The sequence below is a fragment of the Argiope bruennichi genome, chromosome 7, assembly GCF_947563725.1.
Source record: "Argiope bruennichi chromosome 7, qqArgBrue1.1, whole genome shotgun sequence".
In the NCBI taxonomy this organism is placed as follows: domain Eukaryota; kingdom Metazoa; phylum Arthropoda; class Arachnida; order Araneae; family Araneidae; genus Argiope; species Argiope bruennichi.
In genome coordinates, this window is record NC_079157.1 from 51,858,477 (window position 1) to 51,880,102 (window position 21,626).

Genomic DNA, 21,626 nt, shown 5'->3' on the forward strand with positions numbered 1-21,626 from the left:
TCTATTTTCTAATTGCATGTTATTTTTCGAGATGCTGTTATTTCCCTTTTTAATTTTTTATGTGAAATATGTAGATAAATAAATGTAGAATCTTTCTTAATTTTCAGCAACGGAAGAAAATCCCACGATTAAAAATTTGAGGAAACGATAAAAACGCTTGTATTTCAAAGCAAGTTTTTTAAAAAAAATGTTGCAAATATTACTTAAAGATATTTTTAAAAATATATAAATTATAGAAAAATTGAAAGATAATTAAATTGGTATCATTAAAAGGTTATTCTTTTATTTTAAATTAATTTAATAATTATCTTAGCGCAATAATATATTTCAAAAGTTATCGCACACAAATTCTGTGTGGTTATCCTGTGTGGCATCAAAAACTCATTTAATTTTCACTTACTTAAAATTTCAAAAAAAAATTCGATTATTTACATTTTTTAAAATATAGAATTCATGCCAAATTCTGTAATTGTCTGTTCTGCTGTTAGCTAACAAGTTAAAAGTATTTCTAACAAAATACTTTCTTCTTTATTATTATTAGCAGAAATAATGTATTTTTTAAACAAGAAATATTTATGGAAATTAACGGATTTCATTTGTTGTTTCAGTTACGCTGCAGATTGAATGATGTAACTATTGAACAGATTCCAATTTTGCGGGAGCTTTTGCGCTTTCTGGAGCACCTCAGCCTATTTGATGCGCCCATTCCTAAAAAAGGAGTAATCATTGAACAAGTGAGATTAAATAAAAAGAAACCAGTGATTATATTATGTTAAAGTTTTCACCAAAAAAAAATCAATACACTTATGTCAACTGAGATCATGTACATCTTTGTTCATGTGATTATATCACACCCCTTCAATTTTGAAATCCATTGCACACTTATTAGAATATTTTTTAAATGATATGAACAATGTAAACAAACAGTCATGTTAAATGACACGTCAATGAGCACTATCGCTTGGCATGTGACGTCATGTGAATTAATTTCAGCGAATAAATAAATCCAAGGAATTCCACCTTAAAGAATAAAGTTTGACCTATTGACCAGGTGTGACGAAATATTTCGATACGAATATAAGTTAATTAATCAGGCTAACAGCTTAATATCTGTTGTCAGTATGTCTTTGAAATTGAAACACATGTTTACCCACTTAAGAAGATTCAAAAGAGATAGGCACAGTATTGAAACATGAACGCATGCATCGAAACATATTTTTCCAGAAAGTTTATAATGCCAGAATTGATACTTTGCCGCTAGTTGCACTATTAAACGCTGTTATTAAAAAAATGTAGAGGTGCGGCGAAACCTTAAAATTTTCTTAAAGTCATTTAATTAAATTTGATTAAGATTAATTATGATAATTTCTCATAAACCCATCTCCACCATGGTGCTTGTTTCATAATATTGACGTATCTCATCGAACCTACTAGGCGTTTAGCAGATTTCTGTCACAAAAGCCGAAATAACTTTCTTTAACTCTAGTAGCTCCCATGTATTCTACAATATTATATTATACTAAGCAATATTTAAAATAATGTAAAATATTGCTGAAGATTTAATAACACAATATTACGATATTGTACAAGTTCATGCAACAGTTTGCTACAGTCGAAATTCAAACAATTATTTTTTCTTCTATTGGAAAATAATTGCTACACTTTTATGCCTGCGGCACAATCACTTGCAATACGCATGCGTGTTTTGACGAAAAATGCCTTGTTTTGGTACACATAAACAGCACAAAACCAATTTTCAGTGATTCCCACATTTCTGAATAAGGCCGTCAAATGAACAAGCAACTAGGAGAATGTATAATTTAATCGTTTGATAGAAAGGAATGCGAGATAAAAAAAAAAAAGGATAAATATAAAATGTTTGAAAATCTTTAGAAATTTAACTGTACTTATCCAGTATACAAATAAGTTTACAAAAAGTATTTGAACATCTCTGCTAATATTGTCATTTTTTCTACTCTACCTTAATATACTGGCCTGCTCCTTTAACTCATATAAATATGTTCTTTCTTAGCATTTTTTTAAACACTGTGATACAATAGACTGCATTTAACTGACTACTTGGCAGCCTGTAATTCAGCATTTGTTTTAAAAAACCACTCGCCTCATACCTTTTTTCCTGTTAGGAAATCGCATGAGAAATGGTAAACATGGATTGCACAGTGACTGCGGAGTAATAGAACGTTTTCTGCTCCTTAAGTATAAAATTCAATACATATTTTTTAATGTGTTACCGTGAGTAGACTCATAAATGAAACACCTTTGCCTTATAGTTTAAGAAACTAATTTCTTACTACGAAAATGTCTGAATTAAACTTGGATTTCCCTTCATTATAAATATATGTAGTTTAGTTTTACTCTCAGATTCTCTAAGTTCTAGCTATAGTAACATTAAAATAAAACAGCGGGATTCTAGGCAATTCGCTGATCATAAAAGGCTATGGTTTCTCTATAAACTACGATAAATATTATCACTTTTCATATATAAAAACCCTCAATACTTTTGCACTTGGGCAAAGAGGCGTTTATTTCGATGAAATAAAATGTGTCTAAAGGGACGGAAGTGAAGGCCTAATAAAGAATTCCGAAAACGTGCACATCTAATTGTATATCATACCTTAGCAGAATTAAATCGTTTTGAAAATCTTAGTCTTAGGATCTTGCAACGAACAGGGATTTTAAACTTTCAGTTTTGTTTCGATAGCTAATAACTGCTCCATGCGACTATTCTTGGTTACATGAACAACATCCAAAAAGTATTCATTTCTTTATCATGTGAAACACTCTGTCTTCATCTTTAGTCCGTTAATTATTGCGGATGAAGAAAACTCTAAGACTCAGTCTTCAGTACACTATCATGAAAGGAAGATGCAAAAAGTTATATCACAAAATTTAGATACCCATATGCAAAACTGCATAATTTGCACAATCTTCCTATTAACTTTAGATATATGGACATTATATTGGCCAGTAATAATAAAAGGAAACGCTGAAATATAATATTATTTTCTCGTTTTGTCAACATTTTTTTTTCAACTTAGTGGTGAACTTAATGGAATCGTCTTTTTTGAACATCCAATAGGATCCGGTTATCCTGCTGATATTCCCCCCTCCTTAATATTGTTACGAATCTGCGATGCGGCTTCCCAGCATAATTGGTTCCATGGGAGGTCCCAGAGCTTGGCGACCATTTGGCGACATGGCGACGAATTTCTCGACTTTGGCACCAAAATAGACTATACCTGAAACTTCGAGAATTTTCCCGATCCGTCCAGTAGGAACGGAGATACGTCTCGAACGTTCCTGATTGGTTGAGAGGCTTCTAGCCCCACCTCCTGAGACCTATAAAAAGAAGCACCCGCAGCTGCCGGGCGGTCGTGAATTGAGTCGTGGACCAGTGGAGTCGAAGAGTAGTCGAAAGCGACGGTGAAGAACTGGTCTTCCAGGGATAAGCGGAGCAGCGACGGAGTCAAGCGAGTGCTGAACTAAGCTGTGCGCTACTGTCTGCAGTAGAGAGTCTTGTTATAAGCTGCTGTGTATGCTGTTGTTGCTGCACTTCTCGGCGGAAGATAATCGTCTTCTGTGCTGTATATAGTTGTCGTCTTTGTGCTGTCCTGTGTGTCTTCGTGTAAATAAACGTCGTTATTTTATTTTCTACTGCCGCCTGGTGATTGAGCGTTCTTCATACCATATAACTCCCACTATCCAAACGAACCCCGGAAATTTCGTAACAATATCCTTATTAACAAAATATATTCTATAACATTGTTACAATATCCTTCAAGTCTGTCGGCATTCAGAATATCGGACTACGTGGTTAAGATATCGTACAATATATCTAGCTGATATTGGTCCCATTTAGATTTCGTTCATGTTTTAGAGAAATCTTTCACCTTTCTGTTGCTTCCTACACCTAAGCTTTCGGGCACCCAGAGAATGTATTGTACTCACCTACTCCAAACTATTGTATTGAACCTTCTGGAACATCCATCTTCTCTTCCATTGATTCAAACGTCTTCACAGAAACCAACGTAAAAATGGATAACAATGGGTTGTATCATTTATTTTTAGTCACAGATCTTGGATTATGCTCGTGTAACCAAAATCAAGTGATATAGAAAAATTCTTGCATGTACAAACAAGATTTTAAGCTTTCACCTATACTGTGTTCAAGCATTTTATTCTGATTGTTATTTGCAAGAAAATTACTACCATTTCAATCATGGCAATTGTTTTGAATAGTCTTATACTAGTAATTTTACAAGTTTTGACTTGTAAAATTTTCTGTTGAATTTTTCTATTACCTGCGGACAGGTGCCAGAAATCTGGGAATGCTTACACAAGGAGTATAGAGGAAAGTGGAAAGAAATAGCAACTAACCAAATGAACTCCTGTTTCGCTCTTTCACAAGACGAGCTCCAAGATCTTTGCAAAAAGTAAGTATTCTAACACTTTTCTGTCTGCAGTAGAATTTCTCTTATCCGGCAACAACAGGGTCTTCACTAGTCCTATATAAAAGTCAGTTCCATGTCATTGAATACATGTTTCCATAATTTACCAGTTTTTTTTTTTCCTAATGTTTTCTGCAGATATAGCAATAGGCGAACACTGTTGGAAATTTCTCCGACCTTCTCAGCCACAATTAACTAAAAAATATTTTTTTTAAATTGAAATTTTCTATCGCAAATTTCAAATTATCATGTGAGAACATTATTTTTTTACGTCAAGGGGCATCAATCCGACAAAAGAAACAATGTTTTCACGTGACTCATATTTCACAATCATCGGCATGTAGAAAAGCGATGGTTTTTGACCACTTCAAAATCTATCGAGTTCTAAAAAAAAAATTTTCTCGAGGTCAGAATTTTTCCCCTGAAAAACCAGTTTAAACCGGTTTTAAACAATCACGTGACTATCAGATTACGCATGCGTTGATATTAAGAAAACGGTGGTAGGGGGACGGGTCTTTCTCAAAATCGTTCGAGCTCCAAAATTTTATCTCAAGGCCAGTTTTCTGAAATCCGGTTAAAACCGATTTAGAATGATCACGTGACTGCTGTACTGCGCAATCAACAACTTTTAGAAAAGCGTCCCCCCCCCCCCATCTCAAAATCGTTTGGGCTCCAAAACTTCTTTGCCAACTAGAAAAACTGAAAATTAAAAAAACATATATATATCAGCTTCTTTGGGCAATAACTTATTACAACCCTGCCTTTGTTGGCTAGATAGGAGAATCCAGCCAATAAAGGGCAGGACGCCAAATGTGAAAAACTTCTTCATCATTTTGTAATAACCTTAAAAGCAAAAAATGGATGCCTCAAAAAAGCCATAAATCGCCAATTTTCTTCTTGTGCATTTCGAGGCACATGATAAAAAAAAATCCCAATGCGATTTCTTTTTAATATTATTTATGTATTGATTTTAAATAAATATGTACAAATTTAGTTAATATCAATATTTGTACACATAGTTTTAATATTGATAAAAACAATATTGAATCACTTTTTAAAATTACCTTACATATTATGACATAATTATACAAGCACAATTGATGGTTATTTGGGGGAACAGAAGGTATAAAATCTTTTTTAAATTAACATCACTCATTTTTTTTTCATAATCTGGGGTTTGTTGCAATTACTTTTCAATGCACCAAAATTCTGCAACCAAATTGAGACCAAAGGAATTGAGATATTTCATTGAAACATTTAATTCGCTTGTAGTTTTTTCTTATGAACGATGAAAGAAGCTTTGGATTGAAAACTACCAATATAGGTTTTAGTGAAACTTGACAATATGAGAGTTTAGACTGGCTATTATATTGTTAACAATATCTCCGATATAACTGTGAGGCAATAATTAACAAAAGTTGTAGTAAAATATCTCATGCACATTAACAGAGGAATTATAAAATTTAAAAGTATATACAGGATGTTGCCGAATTCGACCGACAAATTTAGAGGGGTCATAGTAGGCATCAAGATGATAATCACCGTACAACATGGGGTCCCAAACGACGTTTAATGGGTAAAAATCGCAAAAATATGAGGAGTCCAAAAAATGTTGGAAACTGTAAAAAATTAATAAAAAAATAACAAATGATGTTTCAACTATGAATTTTTTTTAAGTGGAAGTACATTCCTAAAGTTTTTTTATCATGTAGGTAGCATGCCGATTTGATCATCTAGGGGGTCATAAATTACTGAAAACGAAAAAGTTGTTTATATCCCTTATTTGCAAAAATATTAAAAGTTGAAGAAAAAATAAAAGCTTAAAAATGTATGGAATTTTATATTCTTTAATTTGATATAAATGTGCAGTTTGAAAACTGAGAAGTTTTTAAGATATTCAAGAAAAACTAAAATCGGCACAACATTGGTACCGATGTTTGCAGAGGCTGTTGTCAAATCTCAAAGATAAATTCAGAGCGGGGATAGGAGGCATTAAGGAGATGAAAAATTGCCAGAAAACATAGGGTCGCAGTTAACGTTTTCCAGTGAAAATCGCAAAAACATACGTCGAAAAGACTATGAGTCTGGCGAAGAGAATGGCTCTATGAATGCGAGGATTAGGAACAAGGTAATCAGGAAGAAGGCTTTCAAGGAAAATAAAAGCAGCGAGCAAATCATCATTAATGAACATTTCAGAATTAATGGTCATTAAGCTTAACTTCACTAAACTAAAACAGCATAACAGATTTCACGAATGCAACTAAGATGTGCTGGTGCACCATCATGCGTTAACCAAATATTCTGGCGTACAATTGTCAGTTCTCCCTATATTAAATCCGGAAGAACGTGCTGCAAGAAAACAATGTACTTTGGAACTTGCCCAGATGTAAATATTAAACCTATGTTGTACGTTCGATGGGATAGAGATGTGAGGATTATCGAATGACCAAATATGCGCATTATGCGTGTTGAAGACACCTTCTCACGTAAAGCAGGCTTCATCTGAGTATAAAACTCCAGCGGAAAAGTGTGCATCTTCCTGTGTGGCATTAAACGTCCAGCGTGCGAACTCACCCGATTTGCGATTTTTAGTGAAAAATGTTAACTTCGGCCCTATGTTTTCTGGTAATTTTTCATCTCTTTAATGCCTACTATCCCCGCTCTGAATTTATCTTTCGAATTTGACAATGCTCTCTGCAAATATCGGTACCAATGTTGCAGCGATGTTTTGTTGTGCCCATTTTAGTCTTTCTTGAATATCTTAAAAACTCCTGTATTTTCAAACTACGCGTTTAAATCAAATTAAAGAATACAAAATTCCTTACATTTTCAAGCTTTTATTTTTCTTCAAGTTTTAATATTTTTACAAATGAAGCTTATAAACTACGTTTTCGTTTTCAGTAATTTACGACCCATTAGATCATCAAATCGGTATGTAACGTACATGAAAAAAAACTTTTAAGAATGTATTCTAACTTTTAAAAAATCATAGTTGAAACAACGCTTGTTATTTTTTTAATTCTTTACAGTTTCCAACCCTTTTCGGATGCCCTATATTTTTGGGATTTTCACCCACTAAATATCGTTTGGGACCCCATGTTGTATGATGATTCTTTATCCTCTTGATGCCTACTACCACCCCTCTGAATTTTTCGGTCAAATTCGGCAATACCCTCTATATTATTTGTAACATATTTTAGATGTAAATATATAGTTAAATTAAAAATTTTGTTTCCTTGCCGTGATATTCACGCTCAAATCAAAACTAATCACTAAAACCGGTTTAAAACAAATAGTGGTCCACTAACAAAAAGTAATTCCTAATACAAAATAAGAATAATGCTGAAAGAATATATTACCAATAACCTTCAAAGCGAGGTGAGAACATTATGAATCAGCAGACTTCAGCTCATTAACTTTTGCTACAATCCAGCATAAAAAAAATGTGAATAAAATGTGAAAGTTGCGATCCCACAACTAATTTTTTATTCTCTTGGCTTTGTCTCACCCTCCACCGTTCAATCATTTATCTCAGTAATTTTGTTTTTTGCAGTGGGATCTTTTTTATACATATTTACGAACACTCAAATTAAACTAATTAATAAAATCTTATTGAAACAAATAATAATCAAATGATAGAAAAAAATGCATTGCCAAATACAGAATAAAGAAAATTGCTGAAAGAAAATAATAGAAATAACTTCCAATTGTTCCATAAAGCGAGAATGAATATAATTGGGACCTGGACATCTAATAACATTCTTACCAAATGGAAATTTTCATGTTCTATTTTTTGTCAAGCACTTCACTGCACTTATTAGAATTGGCATTAGCACTTTCATATTCTAATCGGGATAAAATACAAGTTTACACAATAAAGATTGCATACCTCATCTCATTGATCTTTGCTACAATCCATTTATTAAAAAACGTAAATTAAATATGAAGTTTACTATTAGATAATTAATTATTATTCATACATATTTAATTCCCACTCATAAAAAAAGAACATTTTTGAGCCGCTAAACGCCAAAACAAAAATTGGCTGGACGCCAAACCGGCGTAATAAATTTTGTTAGACGATTATATATACTGTTAACATTAGACTGAAATGTTTGCATGCTTTCAAGATGGATGGCAGAATTACAAGAATTATCTGTGCATACTATAAAGCTTCATGAAACTCAATGTCTATAAAGATTAATTTTTGACCAATTTTATGAAAAACTTTTTTTGTCTGCTTCAAAACACGTTACTTTCTAGATTTTATATTTCACCTTTATGAACATTCCCAACTTATCTATTATTATTTATTTTCAGGCAAAAATGTTGCTAATATACTTTATTTAAAATCAACTATAAATTGTTCATTTGGAGGGAAATTATCGTAATACATATTTCCGGGTTTTCTTTACTAGGAAGATTTAATCGCATATTTTTCTTCAAGATATAGTTGACATATTTGAATTTCAATATTAACTGCTTTTAAAATTCCGCCAGCTTTCAAATGTAGCCAGTTGTTTTCTTACTGGGAATAGAACTAAATAGACAAAATTCAAGCCCTTTTCTCGAGATAACAGATTTTTTTGTATTGTATCGGTATTTTTCCAACTGAATGATATGCTTTTAGCCTTTTTGTTGTTTAAAACACATTTTTATTGAAAATGATCTTTCTTTGATACAATAAGTAAAATTAACTCTCATTTGTTTAGGCTGACAAACTCCTTTGATTTGAAAAACATAGAAGCCATGCTTTCGGACACGCCTCTATGCGCACAGTGTGGAGGCAAGGGTTTGAAAAGGTGCTCACGTTGTAAAAATGAGTGGTACTGTGGAAGGTAAGAAAATTTTTATCAAAAAGAATGATTTTCTAATGAGTTTCGCTCCGTTGGGTCAGATAGGCAGGGCCCTATAAGCTCCATTGGATTATATAAGCTTCGCCCTCCCCCTTCTCCTTTTCATTCTAAAACGAGATATTTTTTATTAATTTTATTTTAATCTCAATATAAGCAGCTTTAAAGCGACTGATATTATAACAAATTGAAATTTAAAAACAAAAACATTTAATTGTGAGAATTGGATTCAGTATCTTGCATATTCAAAAAAACTTTAACATATAAATTTAAAAATAATTTTTAAAAAAGAGTGTAAAAAAATACAAATTTTTTTGACGCAGAGTAAATATTCTAATACAAAGCAATGGTGTAGAGAGGCAAATGATGCCTGAACTTTAATATGATACCTTCATTATTGGCTTATTACGATTAAATAACTTCAGGAAAATGGTATATTTGCTCTAAACTTTTGCCTTAGTAGCTCTACCAGCTAGGATTGATACCGAGGCCATTGATACTCTTCATCCACTACGCCACTGGAAGAGTATTCAGAGCTAGCCTTCTCTATGAAGGGACCCGGTGCAAGAAACCATTTGGGGCCCTAAATTTTGTGCGAAGTAAAAAAAAAAAAAAAAAAAAAAAATACAAATGCGAACACATATAACTATTGCATGTTCATTTAATGCGTTATTTTGTTTTTGTTATTGATTACTTCGGGAAAACTAAAAAATTTTTGCTTTTTAGATGCTTAGTATAGCAAATGCATTTAAGCGTTATGTTTACATGGTTGACCGAAGACAATTCTTTATTAATTGTAATTTACTGAAAGAGCGCTCGGCATTTTTTATAGTAAGTGGCAATGTAAAGAAAAGTTTTAAATTTCTAAATGTATTAACATCTATTATGTTAATACATTTAGAAATAAATGATTATAATTATCAATAAGAATTGCATTGCAATATGTGTTGAGTGTTATGTACATTCATTTCAGTCAAAATGAAATCCCGTAGCAAAACAATTCTTTGAGTTAGGTTTCATCTATATCGTTATTATAAAACGTTACAAAGTCTTTGGTACATTTTTTTTCATTCATGTTTTTCTAAAGTTTTTATATCAGTGATTAATTTGAAAACTTTTAAATCTATCTTCTATCTGTACAATAACAGTATCAGTTACAGAATTAAAAAGTAACATCTAAATTCCTCAATTGGCTTTTCTATAATTCCATCTTCTGCTGTTTCGAAATATGATTTTTCTCTTTTTTCGAATTCGTTTTACAGGAAAATGTTCTGAAGGATTCAAATTACATGTTATTACTTTTGCTTCGTCTAAAATTGAGCTAAATTTTGTTCTTAAATTTTGGATTTCAGTTTTAATTTTAATGACTAAATTAAAAGCGCAGTCGAGAACAATTGTTTTTACTTGAAATAGTTTATTGATAGTGCTAATTTTGGACAAATTGTAAAACACACTATTTAACATAAAATAAATGTCATTCCTTGTATTGAATCCAAGACTTTTAGCTTCGAATACCGCTGTAATTATTTGCATCAATAAATTCTTCTAGGGGTTTAGAATTTTGTTCAAACTGTATATACTCTGCTTTAACGTATTTATTTTGACTTTCCAACGAGTCTCGCATAATGGGTTTAAGAGAAATGATTTTGTAAAAGCTCCCATCTTTTTGTAGAGACAGAAAATAAGCAATTGTAGTATCCAAAAAAAATTACAATATATATACTGCTAGAAGCATCAAATTAATAAATCAAATCACAAATTATTACATTAAAAGAATGTCATGGGCAAGGCACATAAATTATACGAGGGTTTAGAGCAATTATTCTAAATTGTACACCGTATATTTCCCTTTCATTTTGCTACCGTTGACGTATGCCTTCCATTACAATCCATAATATCTAAATCAAGCTCAAAGTTTTTGTTAATCCTTCTCCGGTTATATCAATAAATCCTATAAATGACTCAGTTATACTTTATCTTTGCTCTTCAAATTTACATACCTAATAAAGACTGAAATTTGTTTTTTATGGAAAATAAAAGTAGAATCCATTTGGATACTTTCTTTCTTTCGTCACAGAATATCCCCAGAACGTGGCTGCTTTTGTATCGCCATTAATTTTGTTAACTTCATTTTCTAACTCAGGAATAATTTGTTCTTGTGATGTATGTGCTAAGTCATGCACAATTCTATTTTTGGAATTTTTTTTTGTTGTTGTTGTTTATATGATCCATAAGCACTGAGTCGTATTTACTTAATAATTCAATCGATTAAACTTAAAAAATTTCCATTATTAGGCGTTTTCCTATTATTTCATGGTTTCCTTGAAGGGGAAGATAATTACATGCTAAAAATAGAATCACATCTATAATTCTTTGAAATAGTAATTTAAGTCGTTCCGTTTCTTTATTTATATTAACTTGATTTGTTTTATCAATAGTCGAACATAAATTTAGTCTTTTCAGTAATTCTTTCCAAGCAATAAATGAATTAAATGACAAATAGAACGCTCATGATCTTGAATTACAGTTGATAACTTTTTCCAGATATTATATACACCTATTAACCTTGTAGATTTTTCATTTCCTCTGGAAAAGAATGTACAGCAAAAACAAAATACCAAGTCGCGTTTTTGGATAAATTAACCAGCTGCGAAGTTCGGTTTCACCATTTGGCATTTTTAAAAAATAGTACTTAGTGGAAAATGATCTACCTTCGGCCTTTTTAGCAAAAACTCCTTTGTGTTGTACAGATCCGATTTTAACACAAAACATTGTAAATTTATATGTTATAATACTTGGCCATTGTAACTGTACAATGTTCGAATAGCCAAACATATAGATTTCTTCTAAAAGAATTTTGATTAAAATCTACAAATTTGATGAAAAGACCTCATACCAAATTTCATTCGTCTAGCTCAAAGCTTTCTCGAGTTATCTTAGACACACACAGACAGACGGGCATTTTCCAAATATGTGGTCTCAAAAGCGGAGATCGTCAAAATCTCGAATTCGAATTCTTTGACGATTACAATACTTTATCTGTATTACTGTACCCTACTCTTGTTTATTACTTTCTAGTGTACTAGAAAGTGATAAACAACAAGAAATAATTTCTAGTATATTAGTAAGTAATACGCAACAATTGTGCCAATAGCCCCATATTGGCCAAAATACGAACTTTTCCCTTTTTACATCTTAACTGTATATTCAGTAGAATATGTGAATAAAATTTGATTATGATCTGGTCAGTATTTTTATTTTTGCACAGGAAATGCTTAACCGTTACCTGTTTAATTTAGGCTACTCAGAATTTTAAAACGAGGATATGTGCCATTAAAGCATATCTTAAGATGTAAACAGATGACATTAACAGTTACATTTATCATGTAACTGTAGATGATAAATGTACATAAGTGACTATGTTGTGATATGAATTTGTTCTATCAATGTAATAAATATTGGAATATCAAACTATCTCACTGATTTCATGGTAATATTGCTTTTCAGACCCTGTCAAGTTTCTCATTGGGCAAAACATCAGCCGGCTTGCAATCTAATGGTGAAATGAACACATTGCACAAGAAAAGATATTGAACAAATAGTGTTTATTCATTTTTTTTGTAAAAATGTTACATTTTAGCAGAGCAATTATCACTAGCACTCATAATAAAAGAACATTCTATTCTAAAGAATAAGCAAAACAGAAATCCAGAGTGACATTTTTCAGAAAAAGGTATATTAAATATTGGGAAAGTATTTATATGAAATTGATTTTGATGTTACAATATTTATATTACAATGAACATACAATAAAATTTTGAAAAATGAAACAAAGAGTATAAAAATACAAATTCGGCCATTTAAAAATGCATGATACATCTAAACAGTTCCATAAAATTCTAAAAATCCAATGCAATATATACAAAAATAACTTAATTTGCTAATGATTGTTTCAAGTATTTTATAAATATCACCCAATAGAATCATTTGAAATATATAAAATAGTTTTTAATTGCAGATAGTTCAAAAGGATACAAAATTAAACCTCTTAAAATGGATCTTTTACAAAATTATGGTAATCTCTACAAGTCTCTGGGGATAGAATATAAAAAAAATTTTGGAATAATGTTTGATCGAAATCCTTAATTGATATCGAATTTTGAATCGAATCTGTTCATGTGAACATATACTTTTCTTTAAAAAAAAAAAAAAAAAGCGAGTTTGTGTTTAACTCTATAGTGTATCATTTTTTTCTTATATAATTTTAAACACTAAGACGTTTTTTAGTAATATGTCAGGAATCCAGAATTGCTTAGTTCGGAAGTTATAAAATATAGCTTAGTATTATTTCTTAACGTACAGATAGACAACACACTTGAGGTTAGCAAACCAAGGAGACTCAGAAAGCAGAGAGATAATGGATGGGGCGATATTGAGTAAATATGTCCTCTGTGCAGCACCCTCCTTGCATTCTTTTCTCACTAAGGTAATATATGTTATCGTATCATAACTGAGGAAAATAGTATTATCTAAGAGGTCACATGTAGACACTGATATGAATATAGAAAAGCCTTAATTAAAAGAAATATAGCTCAAAATCAAGATCCTTCATTTTTGAATGAACCCTTAAGCATCTGATACTTTGTTTTGGGTAAAAAATTATACATTTTTTTTTTCTATGTTCATTTATGCAAACAAATGGCCAAATATTTCATAATTTTTCTAAAAATTAGAGAAAACAGCATTAAAAAAGTTACATGGTACATCAATTGGCATCCCTGGGACAATTCCCCTCTTTCTTATAAGGATGCATTTTTTTTCCAAATAATTGTCTCTAAACATCAAATCCCGAAATCAAAAAACAATCGTTTGCAAAGAGAGTGACTTTGAATGATTAAGAGGATTCTTATCAATGTCAGTCAAGAATCTTTCAATGCATAACATAGACAAGCATTATTAATTGCACTAAATGCTTATGGATTCCTTTCTTTATATATATATATAAATCTAATTTGAAAGAAGAACACGGCTATGTCTTGCTATATCTAAGTTAAATGGCTAATTCATGAAATACATGACAAGCCTTAATTTAAAAGAAAAAAAAATCACATGCTGATTTCACCTTTATAGAATATTAAAATAGCTCGTTATGAAAAAATTTTAATTTTATTTCAATAACATACCAGCATTTTAAAATTCCTCTGATAAATAAGTGAGTATAGCTTTTTTATTAATTCTAACACTGAATTGGATAGTAAACAAAGTAAAATATATATATATATAAATTTCGTCATTGCCAAATCAGTTTTAAAAAATATATAAAATTTGAACCTTATTATAAAAGTATGTACAATGCAAATGAGTTAAATGCAGTTATTTAATATTCTTAGTTACATTAATTAATTCACATTTAATTAATTAATTTATAAAATAACTAAAATATATTTATAAACTCACAGCATTATGATTAGTGTTTGTTCTCACACATATCTAAGATAAAGAAACCCGGCCAATCCACAGTAGATATGTAGATCGATATTTACAAAAAATGAACAAAAGCCCACACAGATAAAAACAAGTGAGGCAGATATGGCAGAGACTTTCAAACTGATAATATCAGTATCAATAAAGCAGAAAAAATTAACATGTAAGAATAAAAATTAAAGTATGAAATCTGCAATTATAACAGAATTTAGAAAATATAAAATATATAGAACTTAAAAAAATAGCAGTAAAGTTTAAAAGAGTACAAAATAACAAACATAAGATTTAAAGTAATAACATAAAAAAAATAAGTAAATATATAATGGATCATACAATAAAGATAATGGCATAAATAAAAAAAATTATTAATAATAATAATAATATATATAAGATTAATGTGATACATTTAGCAATAAAAAAATATGGTTCAAAATTTTAATGTGTAAACTAATTGTTATGCAAAAAAAAAATTTCTAAAATATTTCATATTATGTTTTTATCACTATTTTTCCAATCTTATACTGTACCAATTCAAAAATTCCCACAGTTCTATAACAGTTTAGAAAGAATTCTTTCCCATTTTAGTATTTGAAAGATCAATAAATATAAAAGCTGACACTTCCTTCATTAGTAAAGCAGTCAAAATCTGGCGATTTTCCCACAGAAGCGACTTCCATACGTCGAGAAACAACCATAAGTAGTTAAAATTTGTTGTATACAAGAATTTAAATAGATCTTTTTAATTTGATGCTTTAAGTAAATTCAATAAGAAACCTTGAATTATTGGATAATTTCCAATTAGTTTGCGGCTTTCCTAATTAATTTTTTTGTTTCTAAACTTAACCCATAACTTGGAATTACCAGATGAAAATTTGTTTCTCTTTCAGTTGTTTTTCTGGTATTGAAATCTGGATACTTATAACACATTATACCAATCTGGCCCTTCATAATATAGTTTTATACTTCATGTATATTTTAGCATTCCTTTAATCTTAGTAATAATTACTCTCAAAAATTATAAAACTTTAAAACTATACGTTTTTAGTAAGTATATTTCTTTCTTCACAAACGTTCATTTATAAATATATAAAAAATAATGTATTAAATATAAATAAATTCACCGGACATTCTTAAATAAATTAAAATTTTATATTATAATAAAACTCTAAATATTAAAGCATCAACTTATTTACAAAGTTCAATATTTACACAATTTCGTTCTAAGATTTATAAACAACAGAAACATCAAAAATTATACAATATGGATTTTTAAACATTTCTTGTACGATTGCTTACATCAGACATTTAATATAGCAATTAGAAATCAAATTCATTCAGCAATGATTCCAAATCCGGTAATATCTGCAAAGTAAAAAATAAATAAAAAATTATAAAAGGTTACACAATATATTTTATTGCAAATATAAACTTTCACAGCCATACAAAGAAAAAAAAATGCAACATCATAATTATATTCAACGTTTTCTGTACTCTTCCATTTCATTACATTTTGTGATTTAAATTAAAGCTAAAAAATTGCATTACCATTATACATTCAAATAACTTTAAAACACCATTTTTTTATATCACTAACAAGATATTTTCAAATTTTTCTCTACACACATCTAGCTTCTCAGGAAGATCTGAAATGTGAAGATTCATCAACATGTCAAGTTCGAATTATTTAATGACAATACTTTCTCTTTGGAATTTCTTGTACAAACTGTGCAGTTAAGTCTTGTTACAGATTTGTAAGTCATTGCATTTCTGAATTATAGTATTCACATATCCACAAATTTATTGGTAGACTGATATCAATTTGTTGATAGAGATGGCTTGAATTTGTTATTAAAAATGCATAGCAAATTTTATTCATCATGTTCTTCATGTTTTTCAGTTTTACACAAATAGAAGACTTTATTATCAATTTTGTCAAAATTTGATAGAAACCAAAAAATTTTGTGTAAAGACCACATACAAATTTCATCAATTTACCTCAAAGTGTTTTAGCATTAACATGTTCATAAAGTGACAAACATTACTGTTTTCTCACACTCAACGCTCACTTTATTATAAACTCTCTCTGCCGATAGCTACAAAAAACTCACAAGGTGGCGTTGGCGTCGCAACAATTACTTTTGTTTGTAAAATGTGTTTTTTGTGTGTTAGGCTCAGGAAAGTCAAACATGGAGATCTAACAAAGCCTTCAGGTCAGATTTTTTAACAATCACAACACTTTATCTCTTTATACTTCACATATAAGCAAGTGTTTTCACTTTCTCATTTATGAAGCATTGATATTGAAAAATCAATAAGCTCAAATAAAAACTGAAGTGATAAGTTAAAACAGTAAAATTGCAACTGGGTCAATTAAATCAACTGATAAAAAAATAATGGCAATTAAAATTTAAATGGCAAATGATAAATTTAAAGTTATATCTTATTAGAAAAAAAAAAATAACATTTAGGATTTCTTCAAAAAATTGCAGTTTTTGATATACTGTTCCTATATGACTACATATAAACGTACGTAAAGAATAAAATTGTAATTTCATTCCAAAGAGTCAAAACTGTCTTAAAATTTTGACTTCAATTGATGCCAAAATTTAAACAAATGCACAAATTTGCACAACGGTGAGATTAAATATTCCTTTTTAAAAACAATACGAAAATTATATTACAGTTTTTATTAAATCAATAAATGAAGTTCAGTAAACTCTTGATTATCAATGGTTTTTTCTATGATCAAAATCTTGATAAAAAAAAATAAAACAACAGTGTCTTAATAGAATAAAAAAATACTTTTTTGTGCAAAAAAATAAATTAACAAATTTGTAAATACAGAAATCTACTGTTTATAAATTCATAATTGTAGTTATAGAACCCCAACTCCAAATAAAAATGACTCAATTGCGTTTTTATTAGGATGTGTCTTTTTCTCACCATTTTTAAATAATCAGGAGTTTACTGTATTAGAGGAAATTGAAAAATGCCATACTTCTCCTATAGTAGGTCTCTGTTTCTTTTTGTATATCAAACATTGATTGGCTATTTTATACATATCTATGGCCTGTCCTTCATTCCATAGAACTTTTTGATCAAGCATTGTCAATATATCTTCACAGTCTTCCATATGAGTTACCTAATTAAAGAGAGAAAAAAAAAGCAAATTTCGATTAAATTTTATAATATACAAAGTATATAACAAAATACAATCTCTACTAATAATAACGATAAATCTGTGTGTTACCACTCTGCAAACCATACCTTTTGACATAAAGTTATCAAATATAGAATAAATACACTTTGCAGGAAGGAAGTATGCACGCAGAGAGATAATTTTCAAATTTAATTAAAATTATAATTAATTAAAAATTTAGTAATATTTTGACAAGTTTCCACAATAAATTCCAAAATTACTGCAAAAAATTATTTTTACACCACTTTAAAATTGCAAAAACAATTTTTTTTTTCTTTGAATTTTGACATATTATATAATTTTTTTTCTTGAATTTTGACAATTTTTAAAAAATATTGCTTGTTAAAATTTTAGCAATGCATTTAATTGTTGCACTAAAATTCATAAAATTTTAATATAATATGCAAGTATTTAATCATATTTAATTAATTAATGAATATTTAATTGCATGTTTATTTCCACTGATGAAAGTAAAAAATACTGTTGATTATCTGTGTTATTTAAATAAATAACAATAAAGTAAAGTTACAATACTATAAAAAATGACATGCAATTAAAGATAAATTATCTGGACAATTACATCTTCAATGACACGATGATATCACGGAATTTTTCTTAAGAAGTTCAGTTTCCAAAGTAAATAAATGCCAGTTTCAATCACCAAAGCTCACTTCATTGATTACATTCAATTCATATTTCTGAATCATATTATACCAGCTACTGATGATTCAAAAATACACTGCTTGACTCGCAGAAACAGTGGGTAAAAAAATTTTTCATACAAAAGCCAAAGTTATATATAAATTAGCATAATTTCTAATCTTTAATATTTACTTTCAAAAATTACTGAAAAAAAAAAACTTCAAAAATACAGATAATAATAATTAATGTATAATAGATAATAATAAATGTCTACATTAACAAAAGCAACAAATATTTTAACTGAAATATTTAAAAGATATTACAAATCGGCATGCAAAAAATATTTTCATTCACAATATTCAAATTAATACAGGAGTCCTCCAGAAATGATTCATAATAAATTTTGAAAAGGTGGGGTGACATAAGAATCACAAAGGAATGGCAGCAACATTTATTTAATTCTAGCTAGTAGACTGTCTTAAAATAGAAGTTTTTCAAATTATTTATGATTTGGTGACTCAGTTAAGAAGTGATGGATTGTCCATGAAAAAAATGGAGGAAAATCTATTAATAATTCGAAGTTTACAAAACAGTTATATTACTGAAAGATACCATGAACTTCAAAGGCAGGTTGATTTGATGGTGTTTATTGGCGCAAAAGCCATATATGGCCATATTGCATCATAGATATGATTAAAATATAGAACATGGATTAAGTCTCAAACCACTAGTAAAAAAATAGAACAAACTAGAAAATGACAGTAATATTAAAAACTAAACTAAATGAGAAAAAACAGTAACTTTTAAAAATCAAAAAAGATTTGGATGGGGTTGTTCCCCCACAAGGTCCTGAGTATTTAAAATTGATGAATTAAAGAAATGTATGCGGTGGTAATTAAACACTGGACATTCAATAAAAACATATGGAATACTTAAATTAACATGGTATGTTGAATAGGTAGCCAAATAAAAGGGGTTTATGAGTAAAACATGTATGGCCAATGCAGAGTCTTAACAACTAGATGTCAAGACTATGCACTGCCAAACTGAAGGCCAAACAGAAATGGATGGCTTAATCGAATGTAATTAAATGCTTGCTGATTCCAAGATTCCTGTCATACTGAATGTACAGTGGCTCAAACAATTGAGAATACACCTTACTTTTACTTGATAGATTTTTCCGATTTTTAATATAAATAACACATTACCGAGAAGAGAAAACATGTTTTTACTTTTAAAACATTTAATTTGGGTTGGATGAAAATTTCATTTTGCAGCAGGACAATGGCACCAAACAGAATGCACGTAATGTCAAAATGTGGGTATTTTTCATCGTAAACAGCAGTCACATACACCACCACAGTACCCCAACATCAATGCCATTAAATATCTGTGGGCAACACTCGAAATAGTTTTTCAAAAACACAAAATTAGAAACAAAACCCATTTAAAACAAGCGTTGCAAGAAGAATGGGGTAAAATATCTTCAGATACCACCAAAAATGGGTCGAATCGGTACTGCGACGTTTAAAGGTCATTATAAAACCCAAAAGACATGCAATTAAATATTAACACTTTCTTTTTATGCGAAATATTATAAAAATTTCATTAGTGTATTCTCAATTTTTTGAGGCAAAAGTCTGCATATGTTTATTTAAAATGCTTCTGAAATTCTTCAGTTTAAAAGTTTTTCGTTGATTTTTCTTTATTTCCACTCTCAATCAAACTATTTGCTATGTGTAAAAATAAAAACATGTTTGCACTTCTCGGTAATGTGTTATTTATATTGAACTTCGAATCTATCAAGTAAAAGTAAGGTGTATTCTCAATTGTTTGAGTCACTATATATGTTGTGCAAATTATTCCTTTGCATCACAATATGGAAAATCCCTTTGAAGGACAAAAGATGCTGTTTTTAGGAGCAATGGCTGCCAGCTCAATCCCCATAATTCCATCATGGCTTAGAACCCGACAGAATAAAAGCTTCAAAAAACAGAGACTGTATCACTGTAGATAAGCCAATTGTGCAGAAAAAATTAACATATATATATAATGTATAAAGTTAAATATAATCCAGAAATAGATATAAGTCACGGCTGACTTAAAAACTGATTACACTATTAAAGAGCTCTTTAGAGAGAATGACATTTCTTTCAAACAATAAGAAATATCATTAACAAAGCAAGTTATAACGAACAAGTAGACAGTAAGAAGCCTTATTTAACCCCATGTATTCGGATGGTGCCTCTCGCTCACCATTTAAGACAGTGTATCATTTTGACGTTTTATTTATTTATTTTTCCATTTTTATAGTTAAAAACGCCTATAGAATTGTAAAAAAATGTAGATTAATTTTTCAAAGAAATTCGACTTAAAACTATTGTGTATATTTATTTTTTGAAGCAATAAACAAGTCATTGTATTAGATGAATAATAATGCATCGAATTACTTAGTTGATAGAATCAATCATCAATCAATTGAAAAACTATAATAAAAAGAATCAAACAGTATAATATATTGTTACTATTAAGGGAATAAATTTGCGAAACATATGATAAAATTATGCTTACTTATTAGAACAATCTACAGATTGGTGATACTTTGAATTGCATAGGAATTGGATTTTGCAACAAGCACACGTATTTGTGATACATTCAGTTTTGCATCACACTTTTTGAAACCCTCATGCACGTACTGGCAGAAATGATTTTGAAAAAAGAATCAGCTTTACAATTATCTATATTTATAATAAAGCTCAATGTGTGTGTGTGTGTGTGTGTGTGTGTGTGTGTGTGTGTGTGTGTTGGCGCTCTACAGGCCAGACCGTTTGACCTACAGCTACCAAATTTGGTACATGTATACCTTGGAGGTTGGGAATGTGCACCTGGGGTTCCTTTTTTCGAATTTTTAATTACAATTTTAATTATTAATTAAAAACTAACTTTCACGCCAAAAAATCTTCCATTTTCCCCACCGCC

The 21,626-nt window shown here is 29.7% G+C and overlaps 2 protein-coding genes across 3 annotated transcripts in view; one reads left to right on the forward strand and one right to left on the reverse strand.

Annotated features, from left to right (window-relative positions):
* The window catches only part of LOC129975372 (zinc finger MYND domain-containing protein 10-like), a 30,760-nt gene extending 17,870 nt beyond the window's left edge, over positions 1-12,890 (forward strand). Inside the window, exons 7-10 of the mRNA XM_056088435.1 lie at positions 609-734; positions 4,333-4,454; positions 9,182-9,307; positions 12,830-12,890. Of these exons, the coding sequence (XP_055944410.1) occupies positions 609-734; positions 4,333-4,454; positions 9,182-9,307; positions 12,830-12,890 (435 nt within the window). The remainder of the gene's footprint in view (positions 1-608; positions 735-4,332; positions 4,455-9,181; positions 9,308-12,829) is intronic.
* A 66-nt stretch (positions 12,891-12,956) lies between these two features.
* The window catches only part of LOC129975272 (interleukin-1 receptor-associated kinase 4-like), a 28,460-nt gene continuing 19,790 nt past the window's right edge, over positions 12,957-21,626 (reverse strand). For both annotated transcript variants that reach the window (XM_056088325.1, XM_056088326.1), the window contains exons 7-8: positions 17,805-17,948; positions 12,957-16,168 (exon numbers count right to left, since the gene is read on the reverse strand). In XM_056088325.1, the coding sequence (XP_055944300.1) occupies positions 16,124-16,168; positions 17,805-17,948 (189 nt within the window). In that variant the 3' untranslated portion in view covers positions 12,957-16,123. The remainder of the gene's footprint in view (positions 16,169-17,804; positions 17,949-21,626) is intronic.